The sequence below is a fragment of the Nicotiana tabacum genome, chromosome 1 (genome assembly GCF_000715075.1).
Source record: "Nicotiana tabacum cultivar K326 chromosome 1, ASM71507v2, whole genome shotgun sequence".
NCBI classification, from domain to species: Eukaryota; Viridiplantae; Streptophyta; class Magnoliopsida; order Solanales; family Solanaceae; genus Nicotiana; species Nicotiana tabacum.
Window position 1 is genome coordinate 193,345,790 of NC_134080.1, and position 12,961 is coordinate 193,358,750.

At 36.3% G+C, this 12,961-nt stretch overlaps 1 protein-coding gene across 1 annotated transcript; it reads right to left on the reverse strand.

The window, feature by feature from the left end:
* Positions 1-347: 347 nt before the first annotated feature.
* LOC107788932 (cytochrome P450 703A2-like) lies at positions 348-3,504 on the reverse strand. Its single transcript, XM_016610673.2, has 3 exons — positions 3,203-3,504; positions 1,870-2,570; positions 348-1,093 (listed from the first exon to the last, which is right to left on the reverse strand). The coding sequence occupies exons 1-3, from the start codon at positions 3,471-3,473 to the stop codon at positions 437-439; spliced, it is 1,629 nt and encodes a 542-aa protein (XP_016466159.1). The 5' UTR covers positions 3,474-3,504; the 3' UTR covers positions 348-436.
* Positions 3,505-12,961: the final 9,457 nt, after the last annotated feature.

The window sequence follows — 12,961 nt, forward strand, 5'->3', positions numbered from 1 at the left end:
GAGGAAAATAGTTTCTATTTCATTCCCTAACAAGTTCTTAGCTTTCTTCTCCCTTGCGGATCTCTAGCCACTCATGCTGTCGTGTATGAGAGTACTAGAATACTGACTCATCTAGATTTACGTTGTGTCAAATGATAGTATTATTGACTCAATAAGGCAGATCGATGTTTGACCTTTACGAAATTCTATAATAGTGTATTTGATTTTTGAGTTTAAAATTTATTAGTTGTACATATTTAATGCGGGTTTTAAATATATATATATATATACAGAGAGACCTAAAAGCTATTGAATTCCTTTATCTTGTATAATATATCCACCCCCCCCCCCCACCCCCACCCCCCAAACAAAACAAAAAAGATATCCATTTCTATGTCATTTCAGTATATGGCGTAACACAATAATTTTATTAATAACACACTTTTGGTTTGTATATTCATTTGATTGAGTGGCAGTGGTATAAATGAGCAGGCAGTCGATGCCTAGCAACAGCCATCAAAGGCTTAGCTTTAGGCATAGTCATTCCATAAACCTCACTTGTGTCAATATCTTCAGGTTTCAATCCATTTGGTGGGCTCCAATCAAAGCAATGAAACAACCTAGCCAAAGCCATAAGCACCAATTTTACTCCCAATGGTGCACCAGGACACTTCCTTTTTCCAGCACTAAATGGCAAAATTTTGAAATCCGCCCCGTGACTTATTTCAACTCTGATGCTTTCATCTTTTGGCGAATGCCTCTCTGGCCTAAACTCATCAATATTGTCCCAAATCTTGGTGTTTCGACCAAGACCGTGCGTGTTGATGAAGACACGTGTCTTGGCTGGGATATAATAGCCGTTGATCGTCGTATCTCGGATTGATTCATGTGGGATTAGAAATGGACCAGCAGGGTGCATTCGAAAAGTTTCACGTACTACACAACGAAGGTATTTGAGATTAACCAAGTCGGTTTCGGTTACCATCCGACCCGATCCAACAACTATGTCAAGTTCTTCTTGGATCTTCTTGAGGACGTGGGGATGCTTTATCACCTCAGCCATTGCCCATTCGTTGGTTACAGCAGATGTATCCGTGGCTGCAGCTATCATATCCTATAATAAACAGAAAAAAAAAAAATAACTCTCACAAAAGATACACCACTAGTATATGAAATGTCTTATTTTATATTTCGGAGACATTCATACCTTTTACCAAGCTTTAATCTGAAGTACAACGGAAGATAATTTTAAATCATAACTAAAAGTATGGAAATACATTTGCACATTCTTCTCGAAGTATTTTGATATGTGAAATCTACTTAGTGTATATGAAAGCTTTGTACATGTATAAGATCACGAAAATATAGGAAACGATTTACTATAAACAGGGGTATGGATAATCCCCAAGTATACGAAGGATAAAATTGAAATATTTAGAGAGATAAACTTGGACATTTCCCTTTTTGATATAATATGTCTACTTTCAGACCATTAATGTTATTATAGCTATAATATAATGAGTTTAATTTATATACACTAACTGTATAAAGAATAATTATTCTAGTCATCTAAAAAATAATTACATATAATTAACCATAATAAGTGTGATTGATAACCTGAAAAATAAAACAGGTAATTTACTGCAACATGTTAAAATATTTTGATAGTGTTAAAAGTCTGTAATCGTCAGTATGTAGAAACTGAATTCATGATATAAAGTTGCTACGGGCCATTTTTTTTTTTTGTGTGTAATTTGGATTCAGCTTAGGAGTCTCATGTGTGTGCTAGTAGTAATTCATTAGATGCATACTGAATGTAAGTATACTAGTATAGTTTGAGATAAATGGACCTATTATCTAGGTAGAGAGTTGGTATTAAAAAAATTAGACCTGAATGAGAGCTTTAATTTCAACATCATCCATATGTTGTTTCCCATTCCCATCTCCTTCATCTTCACCTGGCAAAGACAATAAAACATCCACAAAATCCATTTCACCTTCATCAATATTACTTTTACCTTTTTTTCTATGTTCTTCAATTATTCTCATATGAAAATCATCAATCCTTTTCTCCACTTCCCTCATTTTCTTCTCACAATTATGAGGATCAATCCACCTCCATAAAGGTAAATAATCACCTAAATAAATCACACCAAGAAGCCAAAATAATTCATGAGTTATATGCATAAATTCTTTTGCTTCTTGTGGGCCAGCAGATTCAGCCCCAAAGTATTGTTTTCCAAGTAACATTCTAGTCACATTATTCATTGAAAAAGCACCCAAAATTTCCCTTAAATTTAATGTCTCCCCTTTTTGTGTCTTGGTCCAAACATCTTGAACTAGGGTTTGAGCTTCATCTGCCCTATGTTTTACAAATGACTCAAGCCTTTTGGTTGTCAACAAATGTTCCATGCAAATTCTTCTCATTCTCTTCCATTTTGGTCCTAAGGGAGCCAACGCTACATCCCCACAACCATATGCTAGATGAACAGCAGCAAGAGTTCTTGGCCTAGACGCGAAAACATCGTCTTGTTGTACAAGTATTTCTCTTATGATTTCTGGATCATTGGTGGTGATAGCATCGACGTTACCTGTTAGTAAAAAATATATATAATATAGGGACAAAATTGAAGGCAGCCTTTGAGGCGTGAAAAATAACTTTTCCTAAAGAACTATTGCTTGTATCTGTACTACAGGTTTTTAATAGCCACCCCATGTAGAATTTCTCTATTTATAGAGCAAAGATCAGATCATACCAAATAGACACTTGATTTCATAAATACACATATCTATTCATCCTAAACAAAATTGAATATTCTATAGTAGAAACAAAAGAAAGAAAGGTATAATAGTTAGGAAAAGGAAAACAAAATTAAGCCTTTTAAGCATGCAGATGAGTATTTGGTAATAAAAGTAATATAATGTAATAGATGCATTATATTTTTATATATATGGCTTTGTAGATATACACATATATGTAGGTATACTAAGTTATAAAGACCATTGTTAGATTTAACTTATAAAGCCTATAAGAAAGGCTTTTGTCCATCAACGTGGGACGTCACAAACTATATTCAAAGAAGAATTAATCTAAATAGCTGCACTCCCAACTGCTTAAATAAAAATAGCCGTATAATCAGTGTATAATTTATGTATACTGGCCAAGAAAAATAAACAGCGAATGTGATCGGTTATTTGTGTAAAGATCTCTAACTGACATTACCTAGTCGGAGGTAAACCAATGGCCCATATTTGTCACAGAATGAAGCCATGTCTCTGTGAGGCAATTGCCCCAACTGAAAAAGGTTGCCCACAATCGGCCATTGTTTTGGACCAGGAGGGAGTCGATTGATTTTCTGTTTAGACTTGTCGATAAGTGAAAAATGAACTAGCTTGGAAATAAGATATGCGCAAAGAAAGGCTACAACACAATTGATCAGATCAAAAAGACATGTGCAAAGAAGAAGTAGAATAAAACTGGTTAAGTCGATCATCTTATCTTGTCAAAGAGGAAAAAAGAAAGTAGTTTGTTACAAGCTTTACTAGGAAAATATGTTGCTTAATTCTAATTTATAATGTTTTGAGCAGTGTACATTCGGCTGCAAAAAGACATGACCACAAAATATTAGGAAGCCCATCATCTTGACATGTTTCAACTACACTATATTCATAATCTTTAACTCACTTTTCTTGCATTTTCGTTTTCTTTGTTAGGGAGATTCGGTTTTATAGTCCATCATAAATGTTATTTTAGTTATGATCCTTTACATATGAGCTCAGTAAAATAACAGAGGAGAGATAATATAAGGTATTCTGCTAAGATCATTTTCTTCGATTCAGATTCATGTGATGTGCTAACATACCAATTCACAAGGCCAATCAGCAAGTTATTTTTCTTCTTTTTCAGAAGTGCTTTGTAAAATTGGAAAATGTTTTCTTAGAAATAGTGAATTAGGGTGTTTTTTTTAAAAAAAAACAATTATTCTTGCAAGTTTCCGATCCGTTAAGAATTAAATTCCAACCTCTATCCCGAAAAAAATTATTTTTGCACTTCTTGTTTAAAAGGTCTCGAATTTGAACAGTAGCACGGAAGTAGTAAGTTATTTTACTATTTAGTCCTTAATCATGTCTGTTGACAGCAATAGACGTACGCATTTGAGCAAAATGAAAATCATTGTACTCTGTAGTTTGTTGTCAAAAGATAAATAATAATATATATATATATTTATAAAAACTAATTTCTAACTATTTTTTATAGATCCTGTATAATTTTCCGATTAAGGGGTCGTTTGGTATGAGGTATAAGAAGGCATAGGGATAATACAAAAATTTAATACCACCTTAATACTATGTTTGGTTAGCAAACCAGGTATAAGTTATTTCAGTGTTAATTTTAACACCGGAATAACTTATACCTTAGAGAGGGTGGGGTAATTAGTGTCGGTATAACTTATACCTTCTTTTTAGAAATTATGCAATTGTCATTCTTAATACAACATATCAAATTGTGAATAAACAACAATCCCAGCATAACTAATCCCAGCATAACTTATCTCAACATAACTTATACCGACATAACTTATACCGATATAATCCGTATTCCAACCAAACGACCCCTAAGAGTACTCAACTGAATACCCTTCACTCTATATTGTTGTGCCATTACATGTAATGTTTTCCACGTGTCATATGTGTAATAGTGAATGTTTAATGATGAAAATCGTCAGTGCAGTCTCGAGCCTTTTTTTTTTGTTAAGAAGGATATTTATATATAAAGCTTCTATAATTAAACTTGGAAATACAATGCATAGTATTGTCTATGCCGGAGTACTGTAAATCCCTTAATACTGCGATGTTTTACTCTACCGTATCAATATTACATGTCAAAAATTTTCTAACGACTTTAATTCCTAAAATGTCTGCCTAAAATACATTATTTGCAAATATCGGAGAAACTGCTAGTATGTCGGTTCGTCCCAAAAAACATGACTTTGCTGCCTCTTTCGCTAGTATATCGGCCACCCTATTCTTCTTCCTGTAGGTATGCCTCACCATCGCCTTGTCCATCCTTTGTATTAACAACATGCATTCACAAATCATAAGATCATAAATTAAGTTACCAGTAAGAAGCATTTGACAAGTGTTGGAAATTAAACCAAGATTAAGTAGTATTCCTACGTCTTCTAGGATTTGGTATTTAGTAATTTATTTAATTTATGTCTAATTAGGATTCACAACCTAAATCATGTAGGAATAAGTTTTCTAGATTCTAGTCAATTTTGGTTTTGTAGTATTATAAATAAGGGTGCTACTACATATTTTCTATTGTGGAGAGGTAGCTACGATGTAGAGAGATTCAATAGTTTATGAGTTCTGAAAAACCCTCCTACCAAGTTCTCTCCCTAGTTTAATAAATTTCTTCTATGTAGCTTTTGCTAAATTTATTGTTTGTGCCTAAATTGTTCTTCGGGGTATTTCAATCCTTAAAATTGGTATATGAGATTCTATCAGAGTCGGTGGAAATCCTAAAAAAATTATGGATACTCCATATTTACATGATTGCCAAATTTTCAAGTTTGATGACAAAAATAATTTTGAAGATTGATATCAATATATGAAATATTTTTTCAATGTTGCTGGATTATGGCCCATTGTTGAAACAGGATTTGAGGACCCCCAAAAGGTACAACATTTACGGGTGATGCGGTTATGCAATTGGAGAAGAAGAGACATTTATATTATATGGCACGCTACTAACTCGCCATAAAGGTCGACTTGTATATATCTAAAAAATATTTGCATGCAAAGTCATCAAAGGACGCTTGGACAATCTTAGTTAAGTCACATCGAAAAGTTGTTAACATAAGGAAAGAGAAACTGCAAGAATTTAGGAGTCAATTTGAGTTGGCTTACATGAGACCAACAGAGTCTGTGAAAGAATATTTTACTAGAATTGAAGAAATAGTCAATGGTCTAAGGATAAATGGAGAAATATTGAAAGAAGTTAAAATTGTTAAAAAAATATTGCAGTCACTTAGTTTAAAGTTTAACAAGAAGAAAGTTACTCTTGAGTCTACCAAAGATCTTAACACTCTAAGACTTGATGTTGTAGAAGGCGAATTGGTGACATATGAGAGATCATTGAATCAACGGAAAGATGAGACATTAGATGATGCATCACTAGAAAAAGATAATCAACCAAAAGAAAAAGAAGACACATCAAAGATGACGAAAATAAATCAAGAAGGCAAAATTCAAAAACAAAGGAGAAAAGAAGAGAAGGTACATGTAATTTTTGTTATGATAGTTCCATTGAATGCGAAGATAAGTTAAATAATATTCAAATTGATCTACCAAAATTTTTGAGATTGTTAAAAAGGACGATTAAGTTGCAAGAGATGCCCGTCCAAAAGAGGTTGATATTTTACAAGAAATATTATTTGATAGTATTGAAGATGAACCGAGTAATGAAAGAAACAAGATGGTTCATCAAGAGAAAGTTTTTATTAATCAACCCAAGATTGAGGCAGAAATAGCTTGGGATCCAGAAACACAACAATACATGATTATAGATATTGAAGATGCAATCGATTTCGTGTCATTGTTCAAAATTACATATTTTAAGGAGAAAGATGATATATCTATTGGTGACATTATTCTACAACCTATAAAATTTTCACGTGGAGTTGATCGGGTGTACAAGACTACCCACAAAACATTTAGAGAAGTAGATGGTTTCAAAGTAGAGAAAAAAATATGTTGATGATATTTTGAAGGGATTAACCATGAGTAAAGACAAATCATATATGACCAATATTGAAGAGAAATTGAAGTTAACTAAAGATGATACTCGCGACTTTGTTGATGCAACATATTTTAGGGAATTGGTGGGGAGCCTAGTTTATTTAATTTATGTCTAATTAGGATTCACAACCTAAATCAAGTAGGAATAAGTTTTCTAGATTCTAGTCAATTTTGGTTTTGTAGTATTATAAATAGGGGTGCTACTACATATTTTCTATTGTGGAGAGGTAGCTACGATGTAGAGAGATTCAAGAGTTTATGAGTTTTGAAAAACCCTCCTACCAAGTTCTCTCCCTAGTTTAATAAATTTCTTCTATATAGCTTTCGCTAAATTTCTTGCTTGTGCCTAAATTGTTCTTCGGGGTATTTCAATCCTTCAAATTAGCCATATGGGGTTTGAGAGTCGTGTTTAGGGAGAAAACTTTACGAGATAAGTGTTAGTGTGTCACTTCTATTTGCCTCTTCGTGAAGTTGTTCTCTCGATTTTTTGTACTCTCTTTTTATTATAGTGGATTGATCATCTCCGCCCGTGGACGTAGGTCAGTTGACCGAACCACGTTAAATATTTTTGTCTCTTTTGGTATATTTCTCTTTTGTTGTCTGATTTATCGTCGTTCAAGGTTTGCTTTGCTAGCTTCCGCATGACACCTGGCTTTTTTCGATCCTAACAAGTGGTATCAGAGCTATATGAAAAAGGTGGATCAAGTTTATTTTGTCAGAAAATTCAGGCCAAGGAGAGAATTTTTAGGTGTTTGTCCTGATTTTCTTACCATATTTGGTTTTCCTATCTCTTGAAGGAAAGGACAACAGATTTACCTTGATTGGGTTTTCCTTATTGTAGAAGGAAATTACAAATCTTTCATATTTGGATAGTTCCTTTTCTTGTAGGAAAAAGTTTGGAGTTTTATAAATTGAAGATTCGTCCTTGTCATTCAGCAGCATCCACAATGTAGCCATATGGGGTTTGAAAGTCGTGTTTAGTGAGAGAACTTTACGGGACAAAGTGTTAGTATGTCACTTGTATTTGCCTCTTCGTGAGGTTGTTCTCTCAATATTTTGTACTCTCTTTTTATTATAGTGGAATACTCATCTCCGCCCGTGGACGTAGGTCAGTTGATCGAACCACGTTAAATATTTGTGTTTCTTTTGATATATTTCTCTTTTATTGTCTAATTTATCATCGTTCAAGGTTTGCTTTGCTAGCTTCCGCATAACACTTGATTTTTTTCTAATTAACGTCCTCAGAGAAAATTACTTAATTTTTGAACTACTCTATCCATCACAATCAACATGAAACTTTAACATTTTCTAGACATTCTCTTTGTCCTAAAAACAATAATAAAGTCCTGTTTACGAGAGTCGATTTTTTTGTTTCTAGAGTGAATCAAAGAATGAGTTCTTAATAAATACATATAAAAAGGTTTTTTTTTTAATAAAAATCATAATAAAATAATTTACATTCAATAACATATACTTTAAGAATTTTTACTCGGTGATGTAGTTCGTCCTACTCAACAGGAATATCCACTCTATTTTTCAAACGGTTAAAAGAAATGGTTTCTATTTAAAACTTATGTCTTTAAGAATTTTTTTTTGGTGCAAGTCTTTAAGAAAATTTAATAAAATCATAGTTGCAGTAAATAATTAACAAAAATGGTAACTAATTAACGTCATTTCTTAACAGAAACATTAAAGACTAGACTGATAATCACGTTAAAAAATAATTCCTAACAATTTATGTGCGAAGTTATTGCCCTATATTCTGTTCCTTTCTTGATATTTTTTCCTTTTTATTTACTGGTATAATTATAGATGCTATTATTGAAGAATTAAAAAAAATGTAAACTTACACTTAATAAATATTTCGAATGGTATTAGTATAATTTATTTAGAAACATTTAATTATATAAAACATAAGAAAATTATTCCATTGTTATATGTTTTATATAATTAATTATGAAATATACTATAATTATTCCAATATGATACCTTTATATAATTATATATTGCTAATTAAGATATGCCGGAATTATATATTTTCGTATTTTTTGATATTTATATATATGAGGATTTTCTTGGAGATTATAACAACATTTTTTGTTCGATATTTTTTTACTTTTATAGTAAATGGCTATTATGAAGGGGAACCTTGGCGTAACTAGTAAAGTAGCTGCGATGTGGCCAGGAGGTCAGGGGTTATCGAGCCGTGGAAACAGCCTCTTGCAGAAATGCAGATTAAGGTTGCGTACGATAGACCCTTGTGGTCCGGCCCTTTTCCGGACCCCACGCATAGCGACAGCTTAGTACACCAGGCTGTCTTTTTTTAATAGTGAATAGCTGTTATATACTAATGTGATGACCCAAAAGGTCATCACTTGTTTTTAAAAGTGGATTCTGTGTTCCGAGGCCTTAAAAACCTCTTTTGGCATCACCTTGATTTGTGTGCGTAGTTCGAGTGCCTAACCAGAAAGCCATTTTGTGAAAATTGTGAAAAATGATGAATTTTGCATTTAAAATGAGTTTAAGTTGATTTCGGTCAATATTTTGGGTAAACAGACCGGACCCGTAATTGGACGGCCCCGGAGGGTCCGTAGGAAAATATGGGACTTGGGCGTATGCCCGGAATCAAATTCCGAGGTCCCAAGCCTGAGAAATGAATTTTTAAAGAAAATTATTTTCTGAAAATGTTTATGAGTTTTGGAAATGAATTGTGATTAAAACTTGATGGTATCGGGTCCGTATTTTGGTTTCGGTGCCCGATACAGGTCTTATATGTGATTTAAGGTAAGTCTGTGAAGTTTGGTAGGAAATAGACTTGAAACGACGTGAATCAGATCGTTTTTGAGAAAATTGGAAATTTGAAGTTCTTAAGAAAATTCAATAATTTTGATGCTAAATTCATAGTTGTTGATGTTATTTTAGTGATTTGAATACACGAGCGAGTCCGTATGATATTTTTAGGTTGGTGTGCATGTTTGGTCTGGAGCCCCGAGGGCTCGGGTGAGTTTTGGATAGGCCGCGGGGTGGATTTTGGACTTGGTGAATTGCAGGTTTTTAGCTGGTGTGATCAGGCATGCAGGCTTCGCATTTGCGAAGCCTGGCTCGCAAATGCGGGATCGCAAATGCGAAGGTTGAGTCGCAAATGCGAAATAGCCCAGGCCAGCTCTTTCTCGCAAATGCGAGATTTCCTTCGCAAATGCGATACGCCCCTTTTGGGCTTGTTATCGCAAATGCGATCCTTTGTTCTCATTTCCCAACTCGCAAATGTGGGAACCCCTTCGCAAATGCGAACATAGCAGAGGTCGAGCTTCGCAATTGCGAACCCTGATCGCAATTCCCATATCTACAACTTGCAATTTTATAACTTAGCCGAAAATCTTATACCATATCTGGTCATGCCTAGTGATTCTTTGAGTGCTCTTGTTTATGTGTCTACACCGGTGGGTGATTCTATTATGGTAGATCGAGTCCATCGTTCTTGTATAGTTGTGATTGGGGGTCTTGAGACTCGTGTAGATTTGCTTCTTCTGGACATGGTTGATTTTGATGTCATATTGGGGATGGACTAGTTATCACCTTATCACGCTATCTTGGACTGCCATGCCAAGACTGTGACTTTAGCCTTGCCGGGTTTACCTCATTTAGAGTGGAGAAGGACTCTAGTCATTCTACCTGTAGTGTTATCTCTTATATGAAGGCTTGGTGTATGGTCGAGAAGGGGTGTTTGGCTTATTTGGCCTATGTTCGTGATTCTAGTGCTGAGGTTCCTTCTATTGATTTCGTGCCTGTTGTTCGTGAGTTTCCTAAGGTATTTCCTTCAGACCTGCCGGGTATGCCACCCAATAGGGATATTGAATTTTGCATTGATTTGGCTCCGGGCACTCAGCCCATTTCTATCCCGCTGTATCGTATGGCCCCGCCTAAGTTGAAAGAGTTGAAGGAGCAGTTGCAAGACTTGCTTGAAAAGGTTTCATTAGACCTAGTGTTTCACCTTGGGGTGTGCCGGTATTGTCTGTTAAGAAGAAAGATGGATCGATGAGAATGTGTATTGATTACCGGCAGTTGAACAAGGTTACAATCAAGAATAAGTATCCATTGCCGAGGATTGATGATTTATTTGATCAGCTTCAGGGTGCCAAGGTATTCTCGAAGATTGACTTGAGATCTGGCTACCATAAGTTAAGGATTAGGGCATCCGATGTCCCTAAGACAGCTTTCCGCACTCGGTATAAGCATTATGAGTTCTTGGTGATGTCATTCGGGTTGACAAATGCCCCAGTAGCTTTTATGGAGTTGATGAATCGAGTGTTCAGGCCTTACTTGGATTTGTTCGTGATAGTCTTCATTGATGATATTTTGATCTATTCCCGTGACCGGGAGGAGCACGAGCAGCATCTTAGAGTGGTTCGTTAGACTTTGAGGGATAGTCAGTTGTATGCTAAGTTTTCAAAGTGTGAGTTCTGGCTGAGTTCAGTTGCATTCCTAGGTCATGTTGTATCAGCAGAGGGTATTCAATTTGATCCGAAGAAGATTGAGGCAGTCAAGAACTTTCCTAGACCAGTATCAGCTACAGAGATCCGGAGTTTCTTAGGATTGACAGGCTACTATCATCGGTTCGTAGAGGAGTTCTCGTCTATTGCAGCCCCGATGACCAGGTTGAACCAAAAGGGTGCCCAGTTTAGATGGCCTGACGAGTGTGAGGCGAGCTTTCAGAAGCTCAAGACAGCTCTGACTACGACACCGGTGTTGGTTTTGCCCACATTTTCTGGGCCTTATACAGTTTATTGTGATGCATCTCGTATTGGACTTGGCGCGGTGTTGATGCAGGATGGCAAGGTCATTGCCTATGCTTCATAGTAGTTGAAGATTCATGAGAAGAACTATCTGGTTCATGATTTGGAGTTAGCAGCCATCATTCACGCATTGAAGATTTGGGGGCATTATCTGTATGGCGTGGCATGTGAGGTGTTCACGGATCACAAGAGTCTGCAGTATTTTTTCAAGCAGAAGGAGCTAAATTTGAGGCAAAGAAGGTGGTTGGAGCTATTAAAAGACTATGATATCACCATCTTATATCATCCGGGAAAGGCCAATGTGGTGGTCGACGCTTTGAGTAGAAATTCAGCCAGTATGGGCAGTCTTACTTATATTCCGTTCGGTGAGAGACCGCTTGCTTTGGATGTTCAGGCTTTGGATAATCAGTTCGTGAGGTTGGATGTTTCTGAGCCCAGCCGTGTGTTAGCTTGCACAGTTGCTCGTTCTTCTTTATTGGAGCGTATCCGAGATCGGCAGTATGATGATCCCTATTTGTGTGTCCTTAGAGACACGATGTAGCATGGAGGTGCCAAGCAGGTTACTTTAGGTGATGATAGAGTTTTGAGATTGCATGGTCAAATTTGTGTGCCTAATGTGGATGGGCTTCGAGAGTTGATTTTAGAGGAGGCCCATAGTTCCCGGTACTCTATTCATCCATGCGCCGCGAACATGTATCAGGATTTGCGGCAGCATTACTGGTGGAGAAGAATGAATAAGGATATCGTTGCATATGTGGCTTGGTGTTGGAACTGTCAGCAAGTTAAGTACGAGCATTAGATGCCTGGTGGTTTGTCTTAAAGGATTGAGCTTCCCGAGTGGAAGTGGGAGCGTATCACTATGGACTTCGTTGTTAGACTCCCAAGGACTCAGAGGAAGTTCGACGCAGTGTGGGTTATTATTGATAGGTTGACCAAGTCGGCACATTTCATTCCTGTGGCAGTCTCGTACTCTTCCGAGAGGTTAACTGAGATCTATATCCGGAAAATAGTTCGCCTTCATGGTGTGACCGAGTCTATCATTTCGGACTGAGGTACGTAGTTTACCTCCTATTTTTGGAGAGCAGCTCAGCGAGAGTTGGGCACACAGGTTGAGTTGAGCACAACGTTTCATCCTCAGACGAACGGGCAGTCCGAGCGGATTATTCAAATTTTGGAGGATATGCTCCGAGCTTGTGTCATTGACTTTGGAGGCTCGTGGGATCAGTTTTTGCCTTTAGCAGCGTTTGCCTACAACAACAACTACCAATCAATTATCCAGATGGCTCCTTTTGAGGCTTTGTATGGTAGGCGGTGTCGGTCGCCAATTGGATGGTCTGAGCCGGGAGAGGCTCGGTTGTTGGGTATGGATCTGCTTCAGGAGGCCT